Source organism: Poecile atricapillus, chromosome 2 (assembly GCF_030490865.1).
Source record: "Poecile atricapillus isolate bPoeAtr1 chromosome 2, bPoeAtr1.hap1, whole genome shotgun sequence".
NCBI lineage: Eukaryota > Metazoa > Chordata > Aves > Passeriformes > Paridae > Poecile > Poecile atricapillus.
In genome coordinates this window covers 114,765,777-114,788,687 of record NC_081250.1, presented here as the reverse complement: position 1 = coordinate 114,788,687, position 22,911 = coordinate 114,765,777, and the positions used below count along the sequence as shown (strand labels likewise).

Below are 22,911 nucleotides of genomic sequence, written 5' to 3'. Positions count from 1 at the left end.
CAGTTGTCTCATTTGATCTTCTATATGAGGGAGGAGGTCTAAAAGAAAGATTATATCTTCTGTTGCTTACTATAAATAACAAGCTCATTTAACACAGAATTCATGGAGATTAGATACAGATTAATTTTATGCAGTAAATACAGGAAAAAACCCATTTCTTCTTTTCACATGACAGGATAATCCTTGGAAAGATACCTACTAAAATAATGTTCTTAGCCTTCATTAGCTACCTGAAATTCATCTTCCTGCCTGGGAAAAAACATCTGCTTCCTGTTGTCCTTGCCAAGAGTTATTGGTCCAGTTAATCCTCTGTCTCCATATATCCAAAGAGCAACACTTGCTTCAGTTCCTGCATTTCCTGTCAGTATTGACACTTTCCATTCATCATCTGAAGGAAGGGGACACTCAGCACCTTGGGGATTTCTCATTTCCTCTGTGAAATACAGAACGTTAGTGGAAGATGAAAATTGACATGAAACTGCCAGCTGCTGTTGTAACTTCAGCACATAAGGAGGCCATAACAGCAGGTAGATCATATTTTTTCATGGCAAGTGAGATAGTCTGAAAAGATTGATTTATGTTTCTTGTCTAGACCAAAATGTACTGATTAGTTGAGCTACAAGAAAAAGCTGGAAAAGAACAAGTTATCTCTCACTCGTGCTATCATCATATTCTTTGTACATATTCTGGAGCAGACTAAGGATGCTATGGTGCAGAACTTTGACCATTAAATTGACATTTCTGGTTCCTTAGTCTGACATTTAGAAACAAGTAGGATTTCTCCTCTAATGCCTTGTGTTGGGACATTGTTAGCAGGCTCACGCGTCTGGGAACACAGACAAGTTTCATTTCAAATTAAAAATAAAAAAAAAATCAGGAAATGAACATTCTTCAATTTAAATATCAACTAAATACTGCAAAAAACAAATAAACAAGCAAAAAAACAAAAATCACCTCAATATAGCCTTGCCCAACCGTACTTATGCAGTGCCATCATTTGGATCAAGGCTTGCTCTGTATGAATGAGACAATAGCAACACAGTTGCATTTTGTGAATAAATTTCACAGCTCTAATGGCTGAGCAAATATAATTTTGTAAAACACAGGCTTCACTTTAGAGCAGCACCTACTGATCTTCCATCTACCCTTAAGAGAAATATACACACATGCAGAGATGTCAAATGACACCTCTGCACAGGAGATATCAAAAAAACCAGACTATATTAGGGTAAAGGAATTAAATTTTGTGTAATTTAACCAAAGTGAAATTTACAAACATCAGATGTCTGGAACACTGCTTTTCAATAATGGGACCACTGACCCTAGAACCCTCTCCAAAAGAGGGAATTTTTGCTGCCAGAAATTTATAGTCTGTTCTGACACATGAAGCAGTTATAAGTCCCAAATTTGAAAAGATGAACCTACACATTGCCAATACACAGTGTCTTCCAGGGATTCCCAAATTTTTCACATGAGAACTTTCCATGTGACTACAATAAGAATTTTTAATATGCCACCAACATGAATTTGTTGAGGAATTCCCAATGAACCACTGTGGATATTTCTGCTGCAAAAGTTATATAGTGGTATTAGAGTCCTTTCCTTTTTTATTTGCTTGATTAAAATACTGTATTGGGTTTCTCTGGATGCCCTTACATCAAAGGAAATAAAAACCAATCAAACCAACCAATCAAAATCAAACCAAAACTAGACAGAAAAAAAGGTGATGCAAAAGATATCCCCACCAGCAGCAGTTTTTTCTTAACAACTTGTACCCAAAAGGAATTATACAGCTGGTTGGATCATCAGGTTATCCTATACTTAAATCAACATGGTAACTAAAGCACCAAAACTGAATTATGATCCACTAGCATTGATCTCTTAACTGATGTGAAATATTCACACAAGGAATTGCAAAGGACTTGCGATCCAGTACAAAGTTTTATAATAAATAAGGTCTGACTTCTGGAATCACAGGAAATTTAGCACTGGTAAAGATTATAACATTTGGTTAAACAATTATTTAAGAAATTCAGAACTGGAGTAGCATGACTTTTACAGCAGTGCCTCTAACAGTAGTAGTATGACTTTGGAATGGTCATAGTGATTTAGAATAGGCATTATTGTCATAATAATGGCTGGTTTTATTGTATTCCTTGTCATGACTGAGAGCAAGTTATTCTGAAAGGAAAAAGAAAATCCATATCCCAAAAATAAAGCAACAGACAAACATTTAGAGTTTACCTGCCTAATAGTTTAATTACACTTGTCTTTCAGTGCCTGAAAGAATTATAACAAAGTAATTGCTTTGGTATGATAAATATTTTTGAGAACTTGCCTATACAATTTTCTTCAACTGTAGTTACCTAACTTCTCACCTGTAACTTTGAAAACTAGGATTCCTTCCAGCTATCTAAAACCACAACTTTTTTACAGCAAAGTGATTATAATGTTCATAAAATGCAAAGATACTCAAGAAACATAAGGAATCCCATGCTGCTTCTTGTGGTTAGGACAAGAACTCCACACTTGGGCAGTTGCAACCCAAAACAGTTACTGCACCTCTTGGAACAATTATAATGCACAAACAATTCACAGGCTTGGAATGCTTTGTGCCTTGTAAATTCCTGGCTCTTGTTACAAATGGAAATCAGTAGCATTGATTTGCTTCAGGCTAAAAATATTCCAGCCTGAAAAGAGGATTTGATGGTTGCCCTGCATTACTCATGGGATTTTACACACTTCATGATACCATGCTGTAAATCTATTGTGACAAAAATTAATTCTAATAGGCCTGCATGAGAATGATGAAGTCAGAACCTTTCCCACAATTTCACAGAAATAACTTTTTTTTTTCAATTTACTTACTTATCCTAAATACAACAGAAAAAGAAAATTATCTTGTCTCAGGAGACCATATGATTGAGTGACACTTTTCAGATGAACTATCAGGAAAACTAATCTCTGGAGCAGAAGTTTGTGCAATAAAGTTGATGTATTTTTATTACACCTCTGTATGTCATTTCCAGTGTTATCTGAGGTGGAAATGAGATCACATTTTATTTGTATCTTATAAGTAAAATACATTTAAAAATTAATAGCAACTAATAATACCAGACATACAGGAAAAGAATGTGGAGGATATAGAGAGCATTTCTCAGAGATACACATTGCTAATACCAAACCACAGAGGTGTTCTCAAGGTCACAGACTGCATTTGTGTCATGGAAACTAATGACGTCTGAGCTTTTAAGTGGGAGCTGGGACCTGACATCATCTCTGTACAGTGAAAGAAGTTTCTTGAGGAGAACTGCAATGGGAAAAGTCCCAAATGCTGTAGCATGGTTTTCAGTTTAATGTATCCTAAACCAATTATTATTTGTGAAAACAAAAACCAAAACACATCTACCAGACACAGGCATAAAAGTGAGGGTCTGGTCAGTCTAAGAGCTATCTGATCTGAGTTCACCTGCAAAGCCTACTGCTGGATTGTACACTCAGTACAAGCATCACCCTTTTCCAAATATTAACTGGGAGTGAAAAAAAAAAAAAGACAATTTAGTGAATATCAGTTTACAACTTAAGGCTCACCTGTACATGTCATATGTTGAGTGAAAAGCATCTAACTAAAAAATGATCATTTTATTTGAAAGACAGAGTAGCTTTGATACTTCTATTCATTTTCCATAAGCAGAATCTATATTTATGAATGCCAGAAAAACTACTTAAAAAGTGCTATAGACTCTATGTAACTAATTTCACGGCAGATATTGCTTCTATAAAAAGATCCTTTGTATCCAACCCTAAAAACATCCAGCTTCTTTGAAAACAGGGCTGATGGCTTGTGCATTGTTGCCATGGGTTTCAGACACAGCATATCTGCTGACAACCCACCATACTTTGGGAAGGCTTTCTGACACAATGATACAAGGTTAAGTCTGATAGATCAGAAATTGGGTGTTTTCAGCTAAAAATGGAAAAAGAATTAAGTATTTATAGTGATTCACACCTATGCTTGAAATTTAACCAGAATACTTTGGCTGAATTGAATTTAATTAAAATCCTGCCTCATACTTCCCATTATACCCTATGAACAAGGATGCCAGATGTGATGTCTTGTTCACACAGCCAGACTTTTCATTTACACTTTGAAACAGTCTGAAGATCAAGTTTGAAATCAAATCAGCAACCCACCTGAATTGTTTGCTACATAAATGCCTTTGAGAATACCTGTAACTGAGTAAGCATGTCTCTCATACTGGAAGTTGCAATGTAATCTTGTCTTTAAAGCCCTCGTAAAGTAACAGACATTTTTCCACCCTGTGAATATGCCTCCATGTGCTGTTTGCAGCTCAGTAGTTTCCATTTACCCCACCTACTTTTTATGGTGATATGACATGATTCAGACTGTCAGGGTCTTTGGATAGATTGAAATAAGAGATGCAGGAAACAAGCATTATCATCCCCACTATTTAAGAGATATATCAGACCCTGTTTTGTTTAGTTATCTTAGTTTGATTACTAGGACTCTGAATATTCCAAAAATTCTTGGTTTAGACCATTTATGCAATTTCTTTAGCTAAAGATGAAACATTTTATTCTAGAAAAAAAGCCTACTAGACCATGACTCCAGAAGCATGACCAGAACATTATCTACTCCTACTTGCCAAAACACAGGTATAGATGTAGCATGCACTGCATCAAAACCTTTCTCTTTCCTCCAGTAAACCATAAAGCTGAAAACGTGAGTGTGAGAGCATAAATGAGAAATATTCCATTCTTTCAGTGAGCCTTAGATAGGGTTCTGCACCATATCAACCTCTTAATTTCCACAGAAACATTTAATCAATAAGTTACTAGTTAATTTTTTAAAATGTTGATTGTTGCCTTATCAATAAACCACATTCCAATGCTCCTTTTAGAAAAAGAGTGACTGACAATGTATTTTATGTACTGTGTTTGTGTGCATAATTCAATGACCAATAAAAATCAATAAATCAATTCAATAAAAAGCCATTCACTGTCCTTCCTGAGGTGAGTCTCTGCAAACATGCAGAGAGGACAAGCATAAAAGAACGCACCACAGCTGGTTTGTAAACTCTCACTTACTTGAGGGTGGGGGAGTTGGAGGCCTTTGAGGTACTGGCTCCTGAGCTTTTTCTGGTTGGAATAGAGATTCTCTGAGCTCTTTCTTCTCTTGTTTGGGTGCTGCAGATGTTCCCATAGGCTTTTCCCGGCCAACTAAAACAATAAAATGTAAAATCTGTGTCAAGCTAGAAGCCATTTGGTGTTTCTTTCTCAGAAGCAAGCAACAGATCTCACAGTTGTTCCACACAACACGTATAAAAATCTTTATTGTTAGCAGAATGCTACAAGAAATGGAAAAAAAAAAAAAAACCCTGACATACCAATTAAAATCTGTTCAATGTTTTAAAAATCTAAGCAAAAATTTAACACTGATGTAGGAATAAAATGACTTGTTAAAATGTAACTTTCTCCAAAATAAGCTGCTCCACCCCCAAAATGTTTCCTTTCTTAAGAATGGGAATGCTGAAATGAAAACTGCTAGAGACCATTTGAATAATATAAATTGATATTGTTAATATGAAAATGTCAAAAAGGCAATATTTATTGCTTGCATAGAAAATCTTAGCTCCTTTTTATGTTCCTTTTAGTGAGAAATGCAGATTAGAGGGGTTGAAGCCTGTGACAGTAACATTTAGCTTTGTTTAATGAATAAGCACTGTCTTGTTGAGAATTTCTATTGAAAACACTGCTCTTCCAAAAGGTAATAAAGACAAATAATTTCCTCATTTCTACAAGGACACAGTGATCAAAATATTCCTATCACCCTGCAGCAAGCAGGGATGGAACAGTAGGGATGTGCTTACAGTGACTTTCCGTCACAATACGCATGTAACAGTTAGTAAGAGTGGTTTTAGGTTTTGAAACTTTCTTTTTGAAAAGTTTGTTCTGCTTGGAAAAAAATCTGACCAACTTCTCAATTGCAAACTGATGCCCATTTAGCCTTGTCATGAGTTTTTTTGTTTCCTCATGTCTGTTGTCAAGTTCACCAGATAAGAATACATTTCCTGTAGAGTAGTTTCCTGCAGCTATCATCTAAGTCATCTGGTTTGGTAGCCAGTTTTTCACTAAATTAAAAACTTTGTTCTCCTGAAGGGGAAAAGACAAGCAGACTATCCAATGACAGTGATCCAGAGTGTGCTGAGACCCAGTTTCTGAGTCCTGGCTTGTTGAGTAGGTCAGCTCTCTACTGAGGAAACATTTTGGCTGCAATAGTTCTCAAATCTGACTATGGGACTGTCCTCGGGTGACTTTATGATGCTGGTATCCCCAATCGCCTGGTTTATGTTATATATTAAGTTCTGCACCTTTAAGACTGGCTCTGAGAGCAAGAGAGGGGGAAGAAGAAGCCGCAGTTTGTGTTAAAGAAAACATCACTCCCACACATCTCGCTCCTGGACTGTGGTGTCTGAAGCACGGACAGACAGCGGGACAGAGTTTCTCTCTGGCTTTTAGTTAGTTTTAGCTAGCTGAGGCAGAGGAGTTCCCTGGACCTTTGTTTTTTGGTTTTTTTTCCTTTTTTCTTGGATCTGTGCAAGCCTGCTCTGGACTGAACACCCAGCCAAACCCCGGGAGCTCACGCCTGTGGCCCACCAGGGCCTGGACCTCGGCACTTTCCAGCGCCGGAGGGACTGATAAGAACCTGAGCGAGCCGAGCTACACCACATGAAAAGGACTTTTCTTCCTAAACTTGATCCCATTGAACAGCAAGAGGTTTTATTATTTAATATTATTCAATTTCTGGTAAATAAACAGCTTCTTCCGCTTCTCTCCAAAGAATTTTTTTTGCCTTTCCCGGACCAGTTAGTAGAGAGGGGGCATTTCCCTGGGGAAATCCCCATTTGGAGTTTTCCTCCCTAATTTGCCCTAAACTAGGACAGGGACAGAGGAATGACATAATGAATATACTGGGTGGGGAGTACGATGTATTTCACATCACTAAAAAAGAAACTGAACACTGCCAAGTAGGCCTTCTTGAAAGTCTACTAATTCTCCTATGGAATCGGGAAAAACTGTGGTAGAGTTGGAAGCAAGACATCTTACAGGCTTCCAAAATCTGTGGCCAGAATGGAGAATGCACCCAGGAAGTCAAAGCCATCTTTATCTTGTCCATTGTTTCAATTTTCATTTTCAAAAGCTTAGTAGTAAAACAATTGACAACTTCTGTATTATTATCATTATTATTATCAGTTAGAAAGGAATTAAGTTAACTGAATATGTAGGAGAAATTAAGTGTGCTTACAATAAAATTTTCAGTTTTAAAACTACTGAAACACAAGGGAAACTGTGTCAATGTATCTTTTACACTATTGCTTTGAATTTTGTCAGTTAAAACTATTAATTAATATGTAAATCCATAGGCTGTTGAGAAATCACTTACATTTGATGACCTGTGGGTAGAAGAAGATATTTCTCTCCCCAGTGTTAACAACTGGTTTAGTCTGGCCATCTGGCAGAAGACCAACATATATCCCTTTATTTCGCACTGATTCCAGACTTACAGATCCAGTTTCCAAATTATTCTCAATTTTAAAATGACAGTATTCATCACCTGAGCCCTAAGAAATTGAAAACAGAAACATGAATTCAACAATTGAATTAATGTAACTAGAGGATGTTTCTTAAGTCTTAATTATTACTACTTTCCAGTAATACTTCAGATTAACTTTACATTCTTCACAACATGCTACATTACTAGACACACAGAGACATACCTGTACCTAATCCCTTTTTAATCCTTTAACCAGAAAAACTAATCACATAAGTCAGGGAAATGAAAGACCAAGTGAAAGCATTCTGATTTATGTTAGGATTTAGGCAAAGACTAGGATATATTCAAAGGAGTTTCCCACTTAAACAGTTTCCAGAGGATTAAGAAATGTGAAAATAGCTATTTTAGAACACATAGGGTATTTCTATACAGATTTTATACATAACACAGGTTTGCTAATGCCACATAATATAGCATGTATTAAATAAATGTCATTTTTTCCCTCAGTTTCATAGCACTTACAAGTTTAATCTCAAAACCTTTATCCAATGTCACTTTTTATCTGGACCTCCTGATCCACTGGTGGAACACTGCTGAAAAATAATATACTCACAAAACCTAAATTCAAAATATGGATCAAGCATTTTAATCTCTGAAAGTGTTCTGGAAGCAATGACAAAACTCTTATGGACCTCATATCTGAGTACTTACACATCTTTATTTCGTATTCAGTTGTCTTCAACTCCCAAATAAAAATTATGAAGGAATATTTCTCACATAAATGTAAGAAATATTAACTTAGATGAAAAGAAAAACACTTTAAAAGCCAGGGAAATATAAAGTTGTATATGTCTTAATTATTCTTTAATGGGTTTTATCTTCATCATCTATCTAGCAGTACATAAGTTTTAACTACATCCACATTCTCAATAGTTTTAAAATATAATCAGATCTTCACTGATTCAATCAATTACCAAACTAACACAACACCTTCTCTTGCTCTATTTTTCTATAGTTTCTTTGGCAAATGAAGGAAAAGATTTGAAACAAATTAAATCTGAGCAAAGTTTCATGTCATTTTTATCCAGGCAAATTAAAAAAGATTCTCTCCTATCACTGAAAATTCACTCAAACTATCTGCAGAGGGAAATGCAAACAAGAATTGCTTACTGTTCCATCACACTGGTCATCTTTGATCTTCAGATACATTCTTGGTTTTTTCACACTTTCAAACATGCAGAGTCCGGAGCCAATTTTATGCACCTTCCAGTAGGATTCCTGCTGCTGCTGACCTGCTCCACTGCAGCTCCCATCAGGTCTAAGGGACAGAGCCTGGCAGAGACTTGTGTTGAGCAGAATGATGGCACCATGATGAAACACACCCTTTAGGTCAGAAACAAAAAGTCCTCTGTGAACAGCACTCCTTTTCTCCGTATTAAATTTTGATCCTGATGTTGCTCCTATTGTTTTGTTTTAAGCACTTATTCATGAATGTCCTTGTGTGAAAGATAAAAGAGTCAGTCTCAAGTAATTGAAGTATACCTCCAGTCTTTGGATATTTGCTGCTTTCAGTGCAGACACTAACCAGAGCAGTGGAAATCCTTCCCTACTCTGCAGCATCCCTGCTTTTCCTTGCTCAGCAGCACGGCACAACATCCAGAGCACAAGGAGAGTGGCAAATTAAGGAACTTGTCTCTTTTCAACAGCAGCTCTCGTGGGCTACTTTTCGAAGGTCTGCTAGGAAGTTTAGGGTCTCATCTCGCCCGTGTTACAGCCCAGCCTATTTGCAGGTAGGAGCTGCGGTGTCGGCAGCGCTCTCCCGGGGCCAGCAGCGAGGGGAGCCCTCCCAGGTGCCGCCTACGTGTTAAACTGTTGTGGAGCTCCACCTCGTGGAAGAGGATCCCCCTTTTAGCTCGCAAACCTCTGACACGGGGCTAGAAATAATCCGCTTTATAACAGCAACTCTTATAACTGAGAGTCTGCCTAATTTCCCTCTGCCCGCCTTACCTTGACGTGCACAACAAAGTCTTTGGAAAGCCCAGCATATCCTGATCTTTCATCGGCTACTTTGCCTTGGCGATTGAAAGCCACAGTGTGACCTGGGTAGCTGGCTGACTCCAGAATGGCACAGCTGTCTGGTTGAAGGTGAACACGGAGCTCACAGCACGCCTTGTCTTTGCTCTAACATAGTCAAAGAAGGAAGAATAAATTATGCCAACTATATGGCAAAATCCAAACCTGAGAGAATCACAATATAGTTTCTGTGTTGTTTGAATTCCCACAATCCTAGCAGCCTAGTACAAAAATCTTTCCATTTTTCAGATTTGCAGTACTAATAAGGACTGAAATTGTGGACTCTGTGGAATTTGAGAGAAACAGTTCCTTGTAAGATGACATAGATCTGACAATAATACAAAAGATACCTGGGTGCCTCAGCTGGAGAGCGTGTCACAGCCTATAAAGATGGTAAAGAAGTATAAAACTGACACAGACAGGAAAAGAACCACAGTAACTCTTGGGCATTGGCCCATCTTTGGCACGGTTTCCTTTTCTGTTTGTCTTCATTCATTTCTACTGTCCTCACAGAAAACACTCAGAGACTCATGAAATATGATACTCTTTACATACTATTTACATGAAATAGAAAAGCAATACACTTTACTCTATGTTTGCCTCTTTAGCTTGGCAGGCTCTATGATCCCATTGCAAAAAAAAATCATAATTTAATATTTTATCAAAACATTTAGCAATAAATAATAATACATATTTAAATAATTTATCCACTTATCATCATCCTCATATTTAAATAAAACTAGAATTTTAATCAATGTTAAATGCTAAAAATACCTCTAATAATTGATTATACTTCTGATTTACATCATCTTAGAAATTTCAAGACAAAAGCCAATATTGTTAGGGAAATTTTTAATTTTCAAGGCACTACCTTCGGAAAAAAAAGCTAAAAGACCTGTCTATTAGATACAATATATCTATAAAAGTAAAGGAAAAATTGTATGAAGTTTAAAAGTACTTGTGAAACAAGCAAGTAAGCATGTCCTCAAAGTACAATTAAGTATATAATATGAGGCAAATTGCAATTTTATGTAGCCTTTTTGTTCCTCCAATGCCTGAGAGACAGATATCCTGTCTTAAAGGTGCCATAAAACATAGAAGACTCCCAAAGCACCCCCAGACTCATTTCTGAGGCCTTTACCAGATAACTGAAAGCTTCCCTTCATGTGGGGAGGTATCTGGGCATTCCCACCTAAATTCTGGTCTTGTGAAGGACCAGAAATCAGATTTCCATGATCCCTGTGGGTCCCTTCCAACTCAGGATATTCTCTGATTCTCTGATCAGAAGGAACTGGATTCTACAACTGTGTTTACCTACCAGTATACTGCAAGTGCTGAGGAAGAAAGATCATAGTAAGACTTGAAGCTGGGCTGAAACAAATCAAAATGCATCAAGACAAACTGGATTATACCAATTGTCTTATGACTGGCATGTTACTTAAAAAAAAAAAAAAAAGAAAAAACACAAAGGTAAAAGGGACATTTAAATTCAAGCCAAAGATTTTTTTCTTATCGAAAAAGAGGACAGATTAGGGCATTCCAGGTAGTTGTCAGCATGTGGCATACAAATATAAATGACATCTTGCAATAGTCTGGTACATCTGAATTAAAGAAATCAACCAAAGAATAAAAAGTAAACTGTGAGAAAACAAATCCCTATCTCTAAAGTCACCTATTTATCAGCAGTTTCCTGGGTTCAGTTCTGCAATTCTTCACTCCTTATTGGACCGGAATTATTTATTAGACAGATTTTTAAAACTTTTTTTTTTTTTTAAATCAGACAATGACATGTCTTTATGAAGCAGGAATCAGTAACACCACTTCCTACCTTTCCAGTTACTCGGCCACTGACAAGAGCAAGAGCAAGAGATGGCATCTCATGACTGCTGAATATACATCTATTTCCCCTTTTGACATTTACATCAAAAAGACCTAAGTGTTAAGAAAAAAAAAAGTTAGAAATATGAAAGTATATTAATTCATATTTACATTTAATTACAATCGATGGTTTATCATTTTCAAGGGAAAAGAATTAATTCAGTGTTTAACTCAACAGTTTGACCTCTCCAATCAATAAATTCTCTCATTTGTTCAGGAAAGGGCATCAAGGGACTACTGTCTCTTTTGCTGCCTTGAGGAGAAAAGCCCTGAGAGGTAATGATAAGGAACAAATTTCTTTTTATCAGCACATATGTTTAAAAAAAATCCATAAAAAGGAGCTGAGAACTCCAGCATGATGAACTGGGCTCTAGCAATGAATTTAGATGATAAATAACAGATGATGTAGGGAACATAAAGCTCTCAGGTAAGAAAAGAGAATTCATTTTCTCTATATCCATAATAGAATTTGTAAAGCAAGTCCTGCAGCATATCTCATGGCTTCTCAAATTTTAAATCTGGCCAATTTTCCAAATGATTAACTCTTATAGCTACAAAATAGTGATGAAAGGTAAATTCTTGCCATTTTTATTGTTCCCAGGGACAACAACCATTTTTTTAAGCAACTGTTCTACCAGTCCATTATGTTGCCTTTTTGTAAGATGCAACTGTCTCTGGAGGAATCCTGCGGTGTCCTGATGCACTCTGGTGTGTTCTGAAAGATTCTATCACTTCCAGAAAGATCTGTGTAAGGTCTCTGTGTAAAGTCCCTGGTGAGATGTCAGAAAGACTGAGCAGCTCCATCACTACTAAGGGAATAAAATATGTGTACCTAATACAACTTGTATTAGAGACAAGTGCTACTAATGGAGTAGGAAGAAAGCTGATAAAGGGTGGAACTGGAAGATTGCTATTAAAATCAGTTAAAAAATAGATTAAAATTAATTTATACATAAATTCTATGTATGTGTACACATACACGCACACATATTTATACTCCTTATTAACGAACTCTACCTAAATTTGAACTTGTTATCTTAGATGGAACTAGTTTCAAAACACTCCAGCTGTCCTTGCCATGTGAGTTCTGTGGGAGCACCAAACTGCAGAAGACAAGAAGTTTTTCCATTTGGTAAAGGAAAGCCAGCAACAAGACACCATATGAGAATGAATGTGTGTGTGTGTGTGTGTGTGTGTGTGTGTGTGTGTGTACTAAGTATATATTTTCTTATTTTCTGAGTCCTTATAGTCACTAATACATGCATACTTAAAGTAAGGAAAATGTTTAGTATGATTATCCACTCCTATCCATTTTAGGAATCTCAACATTAAAGTCTTTCTTCCTTGTATCTCTTATGCATACATCCACATGGAAAATACTTTACCATATTTATTTTTCTTGTCACCAAGAGCATCAACTCTGCTGTCTGGGTAGAGGCAAATGAAGCCACGGGTGAGCCTGTTGTAAAATTGAAGTGTAATGCCTTTCTGAAATTTCCATCTTTCTGCAGCCCACTAGTTTTGAAAAGAACAAACAGAAAAGACTTATGAGACGATATGCAGCAATTTGTCCTACAAAGCATTCAACTGACCTGATTTCACTCAAAGCATAATTTCAATGGTTTAAATTAAAATAAAAATATATACTCTTACAGTTTTTTCTCTCTTGAGTTCCAGCTCTTGTCCTGTGCAGATAAAAAGAGTGTAATTAATTTACAGAGATCCTTTCTTCCCTTTGAGACAGTTTTCTTCCCCACCAATTTTCACTTACTTCCTGGAAATGTGCTGGCATCTGTCACAGGCAGTTCTCTAGCAATACTGCCATCATCCTGTCCCTGGTCCAGCCACCTAAAAACCAGAACCTCTTTCAGTAATAACCTTCACTGGCAACTTCCAAAGTACGCACGGCACTTGGATATCAATACTTGCTGTCCTATGCATTAAAGTCTCAAGGCTGACAAACAGCAATACAAAAATCCAGCTTTAGTAAAAAGAAATTAACTTTGGCAAAAAATTATATGTGTTTCTTGTTGTTGGTGAAACATAAGTAAATGCTTTCCTTGACTGAGGTACAAGGGCCTAACCCAATTGTTACAAATCAGTGAGCTCATATTCATCCCAGATCAATAATGAATTGTGCAGTGGTCATGATGTTTGTTCTTCCTATCTGCAAGAAGACTACAGCAAGATGCAAATTATTCTGTGCCCTGAAAATCCCTATAAGACAAGGCAAATCCAACAGTGGCAACAGTTTCACCATGTCTGAACTATACTTTCACAATGCCTTTTTACACATCTACTTATGTAAATCTAACTCCATTTGAGTCAAAATCATTCACACACCCAGAGCAAGATGGCAAGCACGGCATCAAACTCTAACAATAGCTAGCACATACCCTGTATTTTTCTGCCTGAAATGGAGTTGAACTCTCCCTAAATTATGTATGAAGCCAGCATTATAGATCTCTTCATAGCAGTTCATCTCATCTAGAATACAGACTCAAAATTAGGTCAGGCAAGGATGAGGTGCTGTATCTGATAGGCAGAAAGCCCTTATTCACACATAAATCAGTTTCAGTGTGCACATCACTCACTCTGGGCTGTCTCAGGCAGTTATTTATTCACTCAGAGAAGTGAGACAAGGAAATAGAATTGGGGTACCACTGGCAAGCTGCAGCTTGACTCTTACGTGACTGGACTTTATCGTTCCTAATATTCGCACTGATAGTTATAGATTAAAATTTTTCCACAAGGTGTTGGGAATTAATTAGGCATAGATAAAACTGTAAATGAGTTACATAACAGAAGATTCTGAGCAGCAGCATCTGCAGGGGAAAAGGCAGATGGGAAGTTGGGATTGCTTCAAATTACATTGCAGATCAGCAAGAGGCTGCAAAGCAAATGACTAAAGGTGATGTGGTCAGGTAGTTGCATTTGTGATTGCCATTTCACAGGACCTTAAAGTCTGAGCCTGAGCTGACTGAACCCCACATTCATCTCCATACTAACTTCAGTAAATCAGGAACAGTTAGCTAGAAAGACAGCAAGCCACTCTTCTGACTGCACCGCATGACATGGAAGAATGGATGGACTTGCTGGTGTCAGATACAAGGTAGTGGATATGGGAAATATGTAACAAAAGCCTATCTTAAATAGTTCAAAAGGTGCAAGAATGGAAAGTTCCCAGGCAGGACTTTTTACTGCTTTTACCTTAGTTCAAATGCACCAGATGTTTGGGGCAGATACAGCTCTTAGAGCTGTAAGAAGAATCAGACAGCTCACTTCTTAGGAAACACGTATTTCCCCTTACAGGGCATTTCAGGAGAAAAACTAAGAGTAGTTACAAATTTATTAAAAATTTAACCAAAATCAAACACAACTAACCTGTGACAAAGAAAAGTATAATCCAAATCTGTTACAGGATCCTTGATCACAACTTTTTCCAGAAACCATCCATTTCCTTAGAAGAAATAAAGTTAAAAAAAAAAAAGTTTCTTCATAAGAGAAAAAATTATGTATTTAATTATGTATGACTTCCTATAGTTTTCTCTTTTTTGGAAATTGTAAAATCTGCATCTACACTGGTAGGCTGCAAGAGTCACAGTCTCCACTCACTGGAGACAAGAGTCTCCAGTCTCACAGCTGGAGAGAGGACAGTACCTTCTCTAGGTACTCTAGAGTTTCCTTATGGGCCTGCAAGCTGCTGGGTCTCTCCCTGGCTACATCCTTCCCTCCTTTAACATTGCCATCATATGAGACTTATTCGTTTGGCCAATCAAAATATCAACAAAATTAGATAGCAGCTTATAGACTCAAAATAAGTTGTTATGTTTACAGTATTTAGGCTCAAGAGTTTGAAAAGCAGGACTTGTGACTGCAAGCATTTTAATTTTTACCATTAATTGGAAGTCTAATGAGAAGACAGTGCTACAAAAATCTTCAATTGCATCTTTAGAGTGCAACTGATAATGCTAATCCATCTAAAATTATATTGGCTCATTTTGACTTTAATACAAGACACAATCAATGTCTTAACATGCAAACATTCCCCCTCTTTACAGTTTTTCATAGAGATTAGTAAAAATTACTGTCAGATGCTGTTCTTAACATAATGGTTGAGAGTATAGTGAAAGTGAGATTTCTGACCTGATCCAAGCCCATTATGTCCTATAACAACCTTGTACAAACATCCAAGGTGCACAGCTTCAACAGCAAAGATGTCAGTCTGTAATCAACCAACAAAATTTCAGAAAAATCTAAAAAGCATAGCATTATTCAGCCACGAAATTGTGAATACCCATAAACTCTTATAACTCTTTTGTCAAGATCATCATTTGAAATATTAGCTGAAACAGTGGCAGAAGCCTGATCACTTTGCTAATGAGAGTAGTGCCATTCAAATGAATGGGATCAGAGTCAGGAAAGAAAAATCTGTTGAATGGCTAAGCACATACAAATTACAGCAGATTTACATTAGAAATGCAGATTAAAAATAAAATTTGTTTCTTCTTTGCTTTTTAAACCAAATTTTTAGAAGAATGAAAACCAAAAGTACACAGCTTACCTATTTTACAAATGAAAATTCTCACTTTCAAAAGCAGTGGTATAACGTTAGAAAGTAATAGGGAATACTTAATTAAGGAATTCTGGGGAGCCATCGGAATATAGTGATTATCTCTTTTCTAATTGCAACTTTCTTGGATGTACCACCCACCCAAGAGAGAAAAGCCAGCCAAAGATATCTAAAATGCTCTTTCACTTACTTGTCCTTTTAAAAATTTCTTGGATTTCTGTGACCTGAGCAGCTGTCTTGATCCTGTATCACCTCTTTCTCCATAGACAGAAATATAGACATCAGCTTCAGTTGCAGCATTCCACAGGTCTCCTGTTGTCACATGAACTTTGTAGACAGTCACTGAAAATAAAAGATGACAACTTTCCCTATCACAAGCACTATTATAGTTACAATAACATCTAGCTGGCTGTAAAGTCCAAATACATCTGTGCCAAGGACAGAGTATAAAATATTAATATTGCTATTCAATAAAATAAAATACAGACTTACTTTTATGGTTTCTATGTTTGCTACATTTATTGTTGTATCCCAGGCTGTCATTTGTGGGGAATGCAAACAGAAGTTAATTCTAAATGCCCAGTATTGGTCCTGCAGCATCATTTAAAATCATCATAAACTGAAAAGTAAATAATGTAAATCCAAGATTGGAGTCACCGTAAGTGATGAGATCAAAACCGTAAAAAGGAATGGGAGCCATTATCATTTTGAATGTACTGGTTAACCAAGTAGGCTAAAACCTAGCACCATCGTTTTAGCTTTCAAGGACCTCAAAACTCACTGTTTTATTATTTTAGCAATTCATGTTATAGGATACAATCCTAGAATGGTTTGGTTTGGTTTGCAAGATACCTTTAAAGACCACCTAGTTCAACTCCCCTGCCATGATCATGGACATCCTCAGCTACCTCAGGTTGCTCAGAGCCATGTCCAACCTGACTTTCAATGTTTCCAGGGTTAAGTAACCTCTCTATATTCCATATGGAAATTTTTTTTAGGATATAAATTTAGGATGGAAAAACTAAACTTATATTCAATAAAATTAAACTGTTTAATAATTACTTAATTTCTTATTAATTGCTTAATAAAAATGGATAATGCAAGTAAGATTAAATTTGAGTCAAAACCTAATGAAACTGAAGGCTATGATACATAAAAATATCTACCAATATCAAACTGTGGTCCTTAAAATGCAGATGCAGGAACTCCATAAAATTCAGAATTAACATAAAACATGCAATCATAATCTTTAGTATTAACATGGGAAAAGCAAAATTTATGCCAACATACACTAACAATGTCTTTTTAGACCAGGTGAGGTACAGAGAGAATGAAAGGGGAAGAGAAAACCTTATTTTCTGGCACACAAGCTCTTCTTCCAAGGGTAGATGTCTGTGTGCTTCTCTGTCTTGCAAGCAGAAAAGAGTTTCTGAATCACTGGGTCCGAAACAACATCAACATTATCATCATTCAATTGTCAGTTTCTATTTGAAACATGAAGATTGGCTGTAATTCTCTGAAGAATGTTGCTTCCAAATCTCACTCTTCTGATGGCGAAACACCTTCCTTTTATAAGCACTGAAGATGTATTTACCATCAGTCTGTATCTGCAATTGTGCTAGGTGGCTGCTCAGTGTTAAAATTTTTCCCTTCATCCTATTTTTTTCACTATTATCTCCCATTTATTTACATGGTATTTTTTGTGCTTGTTACTAAACAAGCTATCTTTAAAGAATTCAATTTAGATAATGGTAACAGTTTGGAAAAAAACACTTAACAGCCTGCGCAGGTTTTAATGTGCCCACACAGAATGCTAGTGGTAGTTTCCTTCTGACATGAGAGCTAACTCATTTCGAGATCAGAGCCTCTGAGCTCCTCTGAAATATGTGGCAAAGACCAGCCACATTTAACACACAGAAGCTTTTGACATTCTTTAATTAGCAGCAGAATCAGGCACTATCTTTCCCAGTGTATGCCTGTCTCAATACTCAAAATAATTTTCATTTAGCAACTGTTAATTCATACTGCATTATACCCTTATAATTTCGTATGTCCCCACCTGATCTATTTACTTGACCAATTTTTTCTTTGCAGCACCCACATGAACACATGTCCCATGAACAGACCACAGCAGAGGAAGATAATTAATTTTTCTCTGGACCAAAATTCCATGCATAGGACCACAACAATCCTCTATCGCAACAATTGCCTCCTTCAATAACCACCTACTTTATAATTCCTGCAAGGAGAAAAGCAAAGGTCCACTAGCTACCAACACTGTGTAACCCTGATTTATTCACAGGATATAATTAATGATTGTGTCATAAACTATGAGCAGACAGGGACAGAAGTAGAATGGTAGAGGATAAAACGTCAAACGAATGTTGCTCAGTCCTCCAGCATTACAGTAACAAAGTGCCTGTGTAACTCTTCTTAACAGTTTAATTCCCATGTTCTTCCTTTGAATAAAAAAGAATGTTAAATCAGAGAGTGTTTCAGCCTCTTTTTATTCAGAAATTGGTTTTAAAGTGCCTCTCATCATCTCTCTTTCACATTGAATCCAGATCCCTTCACTGTTCTGTTATCAAACTATCTTCTCTGAAGTTGAAAGCTGTGTTCCCTTTTCACTGTCTCATGCAGAAATATGACACCGGCAAAAAGACACAGAGGCCGTCTTTCAATTACTAAATCAGAGATGAAACTGCCTTCTCCAAAGCCTTCTGCATGACCCTTTTTACACTGAATCAGGTAGAAATGCACAGAAGCTCTTTTCTTTCTCCCATGTGTGAGGGAGAAATTGTTAACTACAAAATGCAGATTGAGAGATTGGTTGTAAATGTGCCTTTGTGCTTTTCATGCACCGAAGATTACTTGGTAATAAAAATCTTTAATTGTATCTTTATTTCAGAAACAATTGAAACCTGCTACTCAGAAAGAGCCCAAAAATTAGGATGTTCAGAGAATCACAGAATATTCCCTTCTGTTGGAAGGGACCCACAGAGATCATTGACTACAATTCTTAAGTGAACAGCCCATATAGGGATTGAATCCGCAACCTTGGCATTATTAGCACTATGTGCTAACAAACGGAGGTTGTTGAGATCTGCACCTCAGAATATTTAAATGAGAGAACATTTGGGAAGAAAAGATACTGCAAATAGGGGAATAGAGCGTATTCAATGTAGTATGTCAATTATCATTAATTAGTATTTATTCAAAGGGATGAGGAGGTGCTTGACTTTTATACCAGTGTGTTTGTATGTCCCCCTATACAAAAAATAATAATCTCCTGGCCAAAGAGACCAAACCTGTGAGGAAGCAGGCTAAGTGCCTCTGAGGCTTCTCATGTCATGAAGATCATGACCACCCATGACCAAAATTCATTGTGGTTAATGTGGACAGGACCCTCTCTAGAGTATTTTATTAGCCTAATGTTTTATGTTGCTAAGTACTGGGGGAAACTTCTCTCATTATTCTTTTTCTCTTAAAACATATTTTTGAGGCACAAACCTGTTTTTTCTGATCTTCTTGTTAGGTTCTTAATCTCAGAGCTCAGACATCACAGGAAAGTATAAATACAACTTCAGGTCATCCATCTCTTTATGACAAGAGCAACTGTCCCAAGGTACGTTTTCCCACATCCATGGGCCATTTTCTGCCCTTCCATTTTATTTGTATATATCTTCTGCCTCTAGCCTGCACTCACAATATCTATTACCACTGAAATACCTGTTAAAATTTCAACTTTACAGGATCAACACAAGAGACCACAGGCACACCATAAAGCACTGATAAATTGTTAAACATTCTGGAAAAGGGGTTCCATAATTTTTAGTGAACTCAGAGTGGAAATTTCTCTCATCCCATTAATTTTGTCCTCTGCAGATATGATTTTTGTGGGGAAGAGAAGAGGAAATGTCCCAGGTGGATGTTGTTCTAGTGAAGTCCTAGCACAAATAATACCAGTGATGTTATGGCTTTTCCTCCTCTAGCACCATGCTTCAACGTGATGGGAATCTGCCACAGCATTCTTACCCCCTCACCCACATCTCTCCCAGGACACACTAATCTTGCTAAGCCCTTGTAATTTTCTTAGAAATTTTCCTGAAAAGGACTGTGCCAATTGGAGAGAAATGAAGAACAAACACAGACTTTCCACTCCCTTTCCATTGATCAAGCAGAGGGATTTTATAGCAACATCAGGGACTGGTGTGGTAGATCAGGACACTAAAACAGTGCAATAATTTTCATATCCTTTGGAATCATTCATCTTTAGAATTACAATAAAATCTCCCTGTGAATAATGGAGATTTTAACACTTACAGACCCTTGAAATATTTATTCTGAAAGTTTTATTCCACACCCAAAAATTAAAAGGACTCTGGAATCTGAGCCACTTACCAGAAAGAGACTGAAACAGCAATTACAATAGTAATGCTGGAGCTATAATCCTCACTTATTGAAAACAGAGTCTGTGACCTGACTCATATGCTGGTTTCATGGTGTTTTCATGTCTGACATGTCTTTACTATTGCCTTTATTTTAAACCAAACACAAACACTGAAAATCTTACCAAACAAGGAATCCATTTAAAGAATGTGTGAAATTCAAAGCATTAAAGACTCTCTCTATTCTTTTCCAGTGTTTTTTAACCTTTTACCTGAGTATATACAGTAACAACAGGAAAAGAAAGCAGAAAAAGTGATGTGGCAGCCAAAAAGTAATAGAGGGCCTGATGAAACAAAACTCAACCCTATCAATATCAGTCTGGGGTCTGACTTTGCTGATGTGGTATTGTGCTTACCTGGAAGAATAGGCTGACCCTGGTATAAAACAGGAAGTTCCACAGATACTTCCCCACCAGCCTGATCCTCAGCCAGCCATCGATGCGCCGGGAAAGAGAACTGTTCCCCTGAGAAAAAGTTCAGCAACTGCACCTAAATAGCACCAAGAATTCCAATTTAACTTGCTGATCTCAGACCAGATGGAACAGAACATGAAATGTGTGGGATGCTGTTGAAATCTGTGCAGGTACATCTTTGTGGGATGACCACAAAACCACGGGTTTGGAGCATTTCTGCTCCCTGGATCCAACTGCCCAAATCTGACTTTTCACTCAGTCATATTTGAAAGCTCAGGGCAGAGTAATTCAAGTGCAGCCGAGAAACAGGATTTTGTCAGCTCAGGAGCACTCCCACAAACCACAGCTGCTGTTCCAGCTGGTACACCCGTGGGGGCTGGCACTAGGTGGCATGGCTTACCAAAGATGAAACTTCTCACTGGGGAGCTTGTCAATGCTTGTAACTACATTCCCTATACTTTTATCAGAACAGGAATTAAAGGGACAGGTTTTGATTCTTCAACAGCCCTTGTGACATAAATAAACCATGGAAGTGCTAGCCCCAAAACCAGTTGAGGCCTACACAATGCCCTACATTATTTTCTTCCATATCCACCTTCAAGCACGTAGCAGCAAAAGGACCATATGCACACCAGCTGAAGGAGGAAAAGAGGCTGAGTTATTTTGTACTTCAAAGTGCTCCTTAGTAAGCACTTCAGAGGCTGCTGCATGTTCTAATAGTCCCTGATTATGCTAATTTATACCCATATCTACACTAGATTTTGGATCGGCAGAGAGAAGGAAAGACACTCCTACTTGTAGTTTCACTCTGTGCTTTGCAGAATCTAATCTCCTTAATTTGAATATTGAACAAACTCAGAATTTCTGGAAACAGTTTTATGTCTTTTGCTGTGTGAATATTAAACTTTAAAGACAAAGATTCATCTTGTCTGAAAAGCATGGCACACCTTAGCCTGACAACATCTGCTGATGAAGCCTGAAAGGGAAATTTGGATTAGCAAAGCAGCACCTTTGTGGACATTTCCTGGTCTGATATCATCTCAGTACAGATACAGACGCAGAAATCATGGGATACTCATGGAAAACTAGTGTGCCTAACTACCAGAAAAGGTCTGCGGTTGAAGAACACGCTGTTTTAATTTTAGTTCTTCCTGGAAAAAAATGTAGGTTTCCCAAGAAACAGTGATGCTAAGTGTCTGTAGGTTGTTCCTCTTGTGTGAAGTCTAGAAATCAATCCATTCCTTTGTCTCAGACTGTAGGGTTTGAATGTATTTCTTTTTTTTTTTTTTTGACTTTGTGCACAAAGTCTCAAAGAGAGAATGACCTGGCCCTGGCTGATGAACCACTCCCTAAAAACTGTATCTGATGGACTGAGATTCCATAAAAAGACAATTAAAATTTATAAATAAGTAACTAATGGAACACACTGAAGTGTTGGGTTTTTTTTTAATTTTACTGTTGATTTCAATTAATATATCCTAGGTGGACAGAAGTGAAATAATAACTTTTCATTTTTCTCTTTCCTTTTATTTTTTGTCAGACTTCCTCAGTCTCTCATTTTAAATGTCTGTCCCCAAAACTCAGTACAGCTGGAAAACAAATACCTAGGTTTTATCACCAGGCAGTCATCACTTGAATTGAAAGATATATAATCCCCATAATTCTACCATGAAACCTCTTAGAGTGATAACACGTGGTATTTCAGTGTACACATGAACTGGCTAGAGGTATGAACTCGCAGGATCTTGCCTAAACTTCAGTTAACACTTCCCAGATCTCAGTCTTCCTTCTGAGTCATAGGCCCAGGTAAAAACAAGCATCAAATAGCCAGATATTTTGGCCACTGATCAATGAATATTTGAATTCACTGGGAACTTTGCACTAGATAGATCTAGATATACAGTGAAATATAATTTTAACATTGAGTTTACCAGCAGCTTCTAAAGTTCT

At 37.1% G+C, this 22,911-nt stretch overlaps 1 protein-coding gene across 1 annotated transcript in view; it reads right to left on the bottom strand.

Moving 5' to 3' along the window:
- Positions 1-22,911, bottom strand: part of RP1 (RP1 axonemal microtubule associated) — a 161,297-nt gene that overhangs the window by 120,197 nt on the left and 18,189 nt on the right. Inside the window, exons 6-18 of the mRNA XM_058831135.1 lie at positions 20,905-21,037; positions 16,291-16,442; positions 15,674-15,752; positions 14,912-14,987; positions 13,299-13,375; positions 13,181-13,212; positions 12,913-13,042; positions 11,471-11,581; positions 9,584-9,750; positions 8,747-8,959; positions 7,466-7,643; positions 5,110-5,241; positions 231-433 (exon numbers count right to left, since the gene is read on the bottom strand). Of these exons, the coding sequence (XP_058687118.1) occupies positions 231-433; positions 5,110-5,241; positions 7,466-7,643; positions 8,747-8,959; positions 9,584-9,750; positions 11,471-11,581; positions 12,913-13,042; positions 13,181-13,212; positions 13,299-13,375; positions 14,912-14,987; positions 15,674-15,752; positions 16,291-16,442; positions 20,905-21,037 (1,683 nt within the window). The remainder of the gene's footprint in view (positions 1-230; positions 434-5,109; positions 5,242-7,465; positions 7,644-8,746; positions 8,960-9,583; positions 9,751-11,470; positions 11,582-12,912; positions 13,043-13,180; positions 13,213-13,298; positions 13,376-14,911; positions 14,988-15,673; positions 15,753-16,290; positions 16,443-20,904; positions 21,038-22,911) is intronic.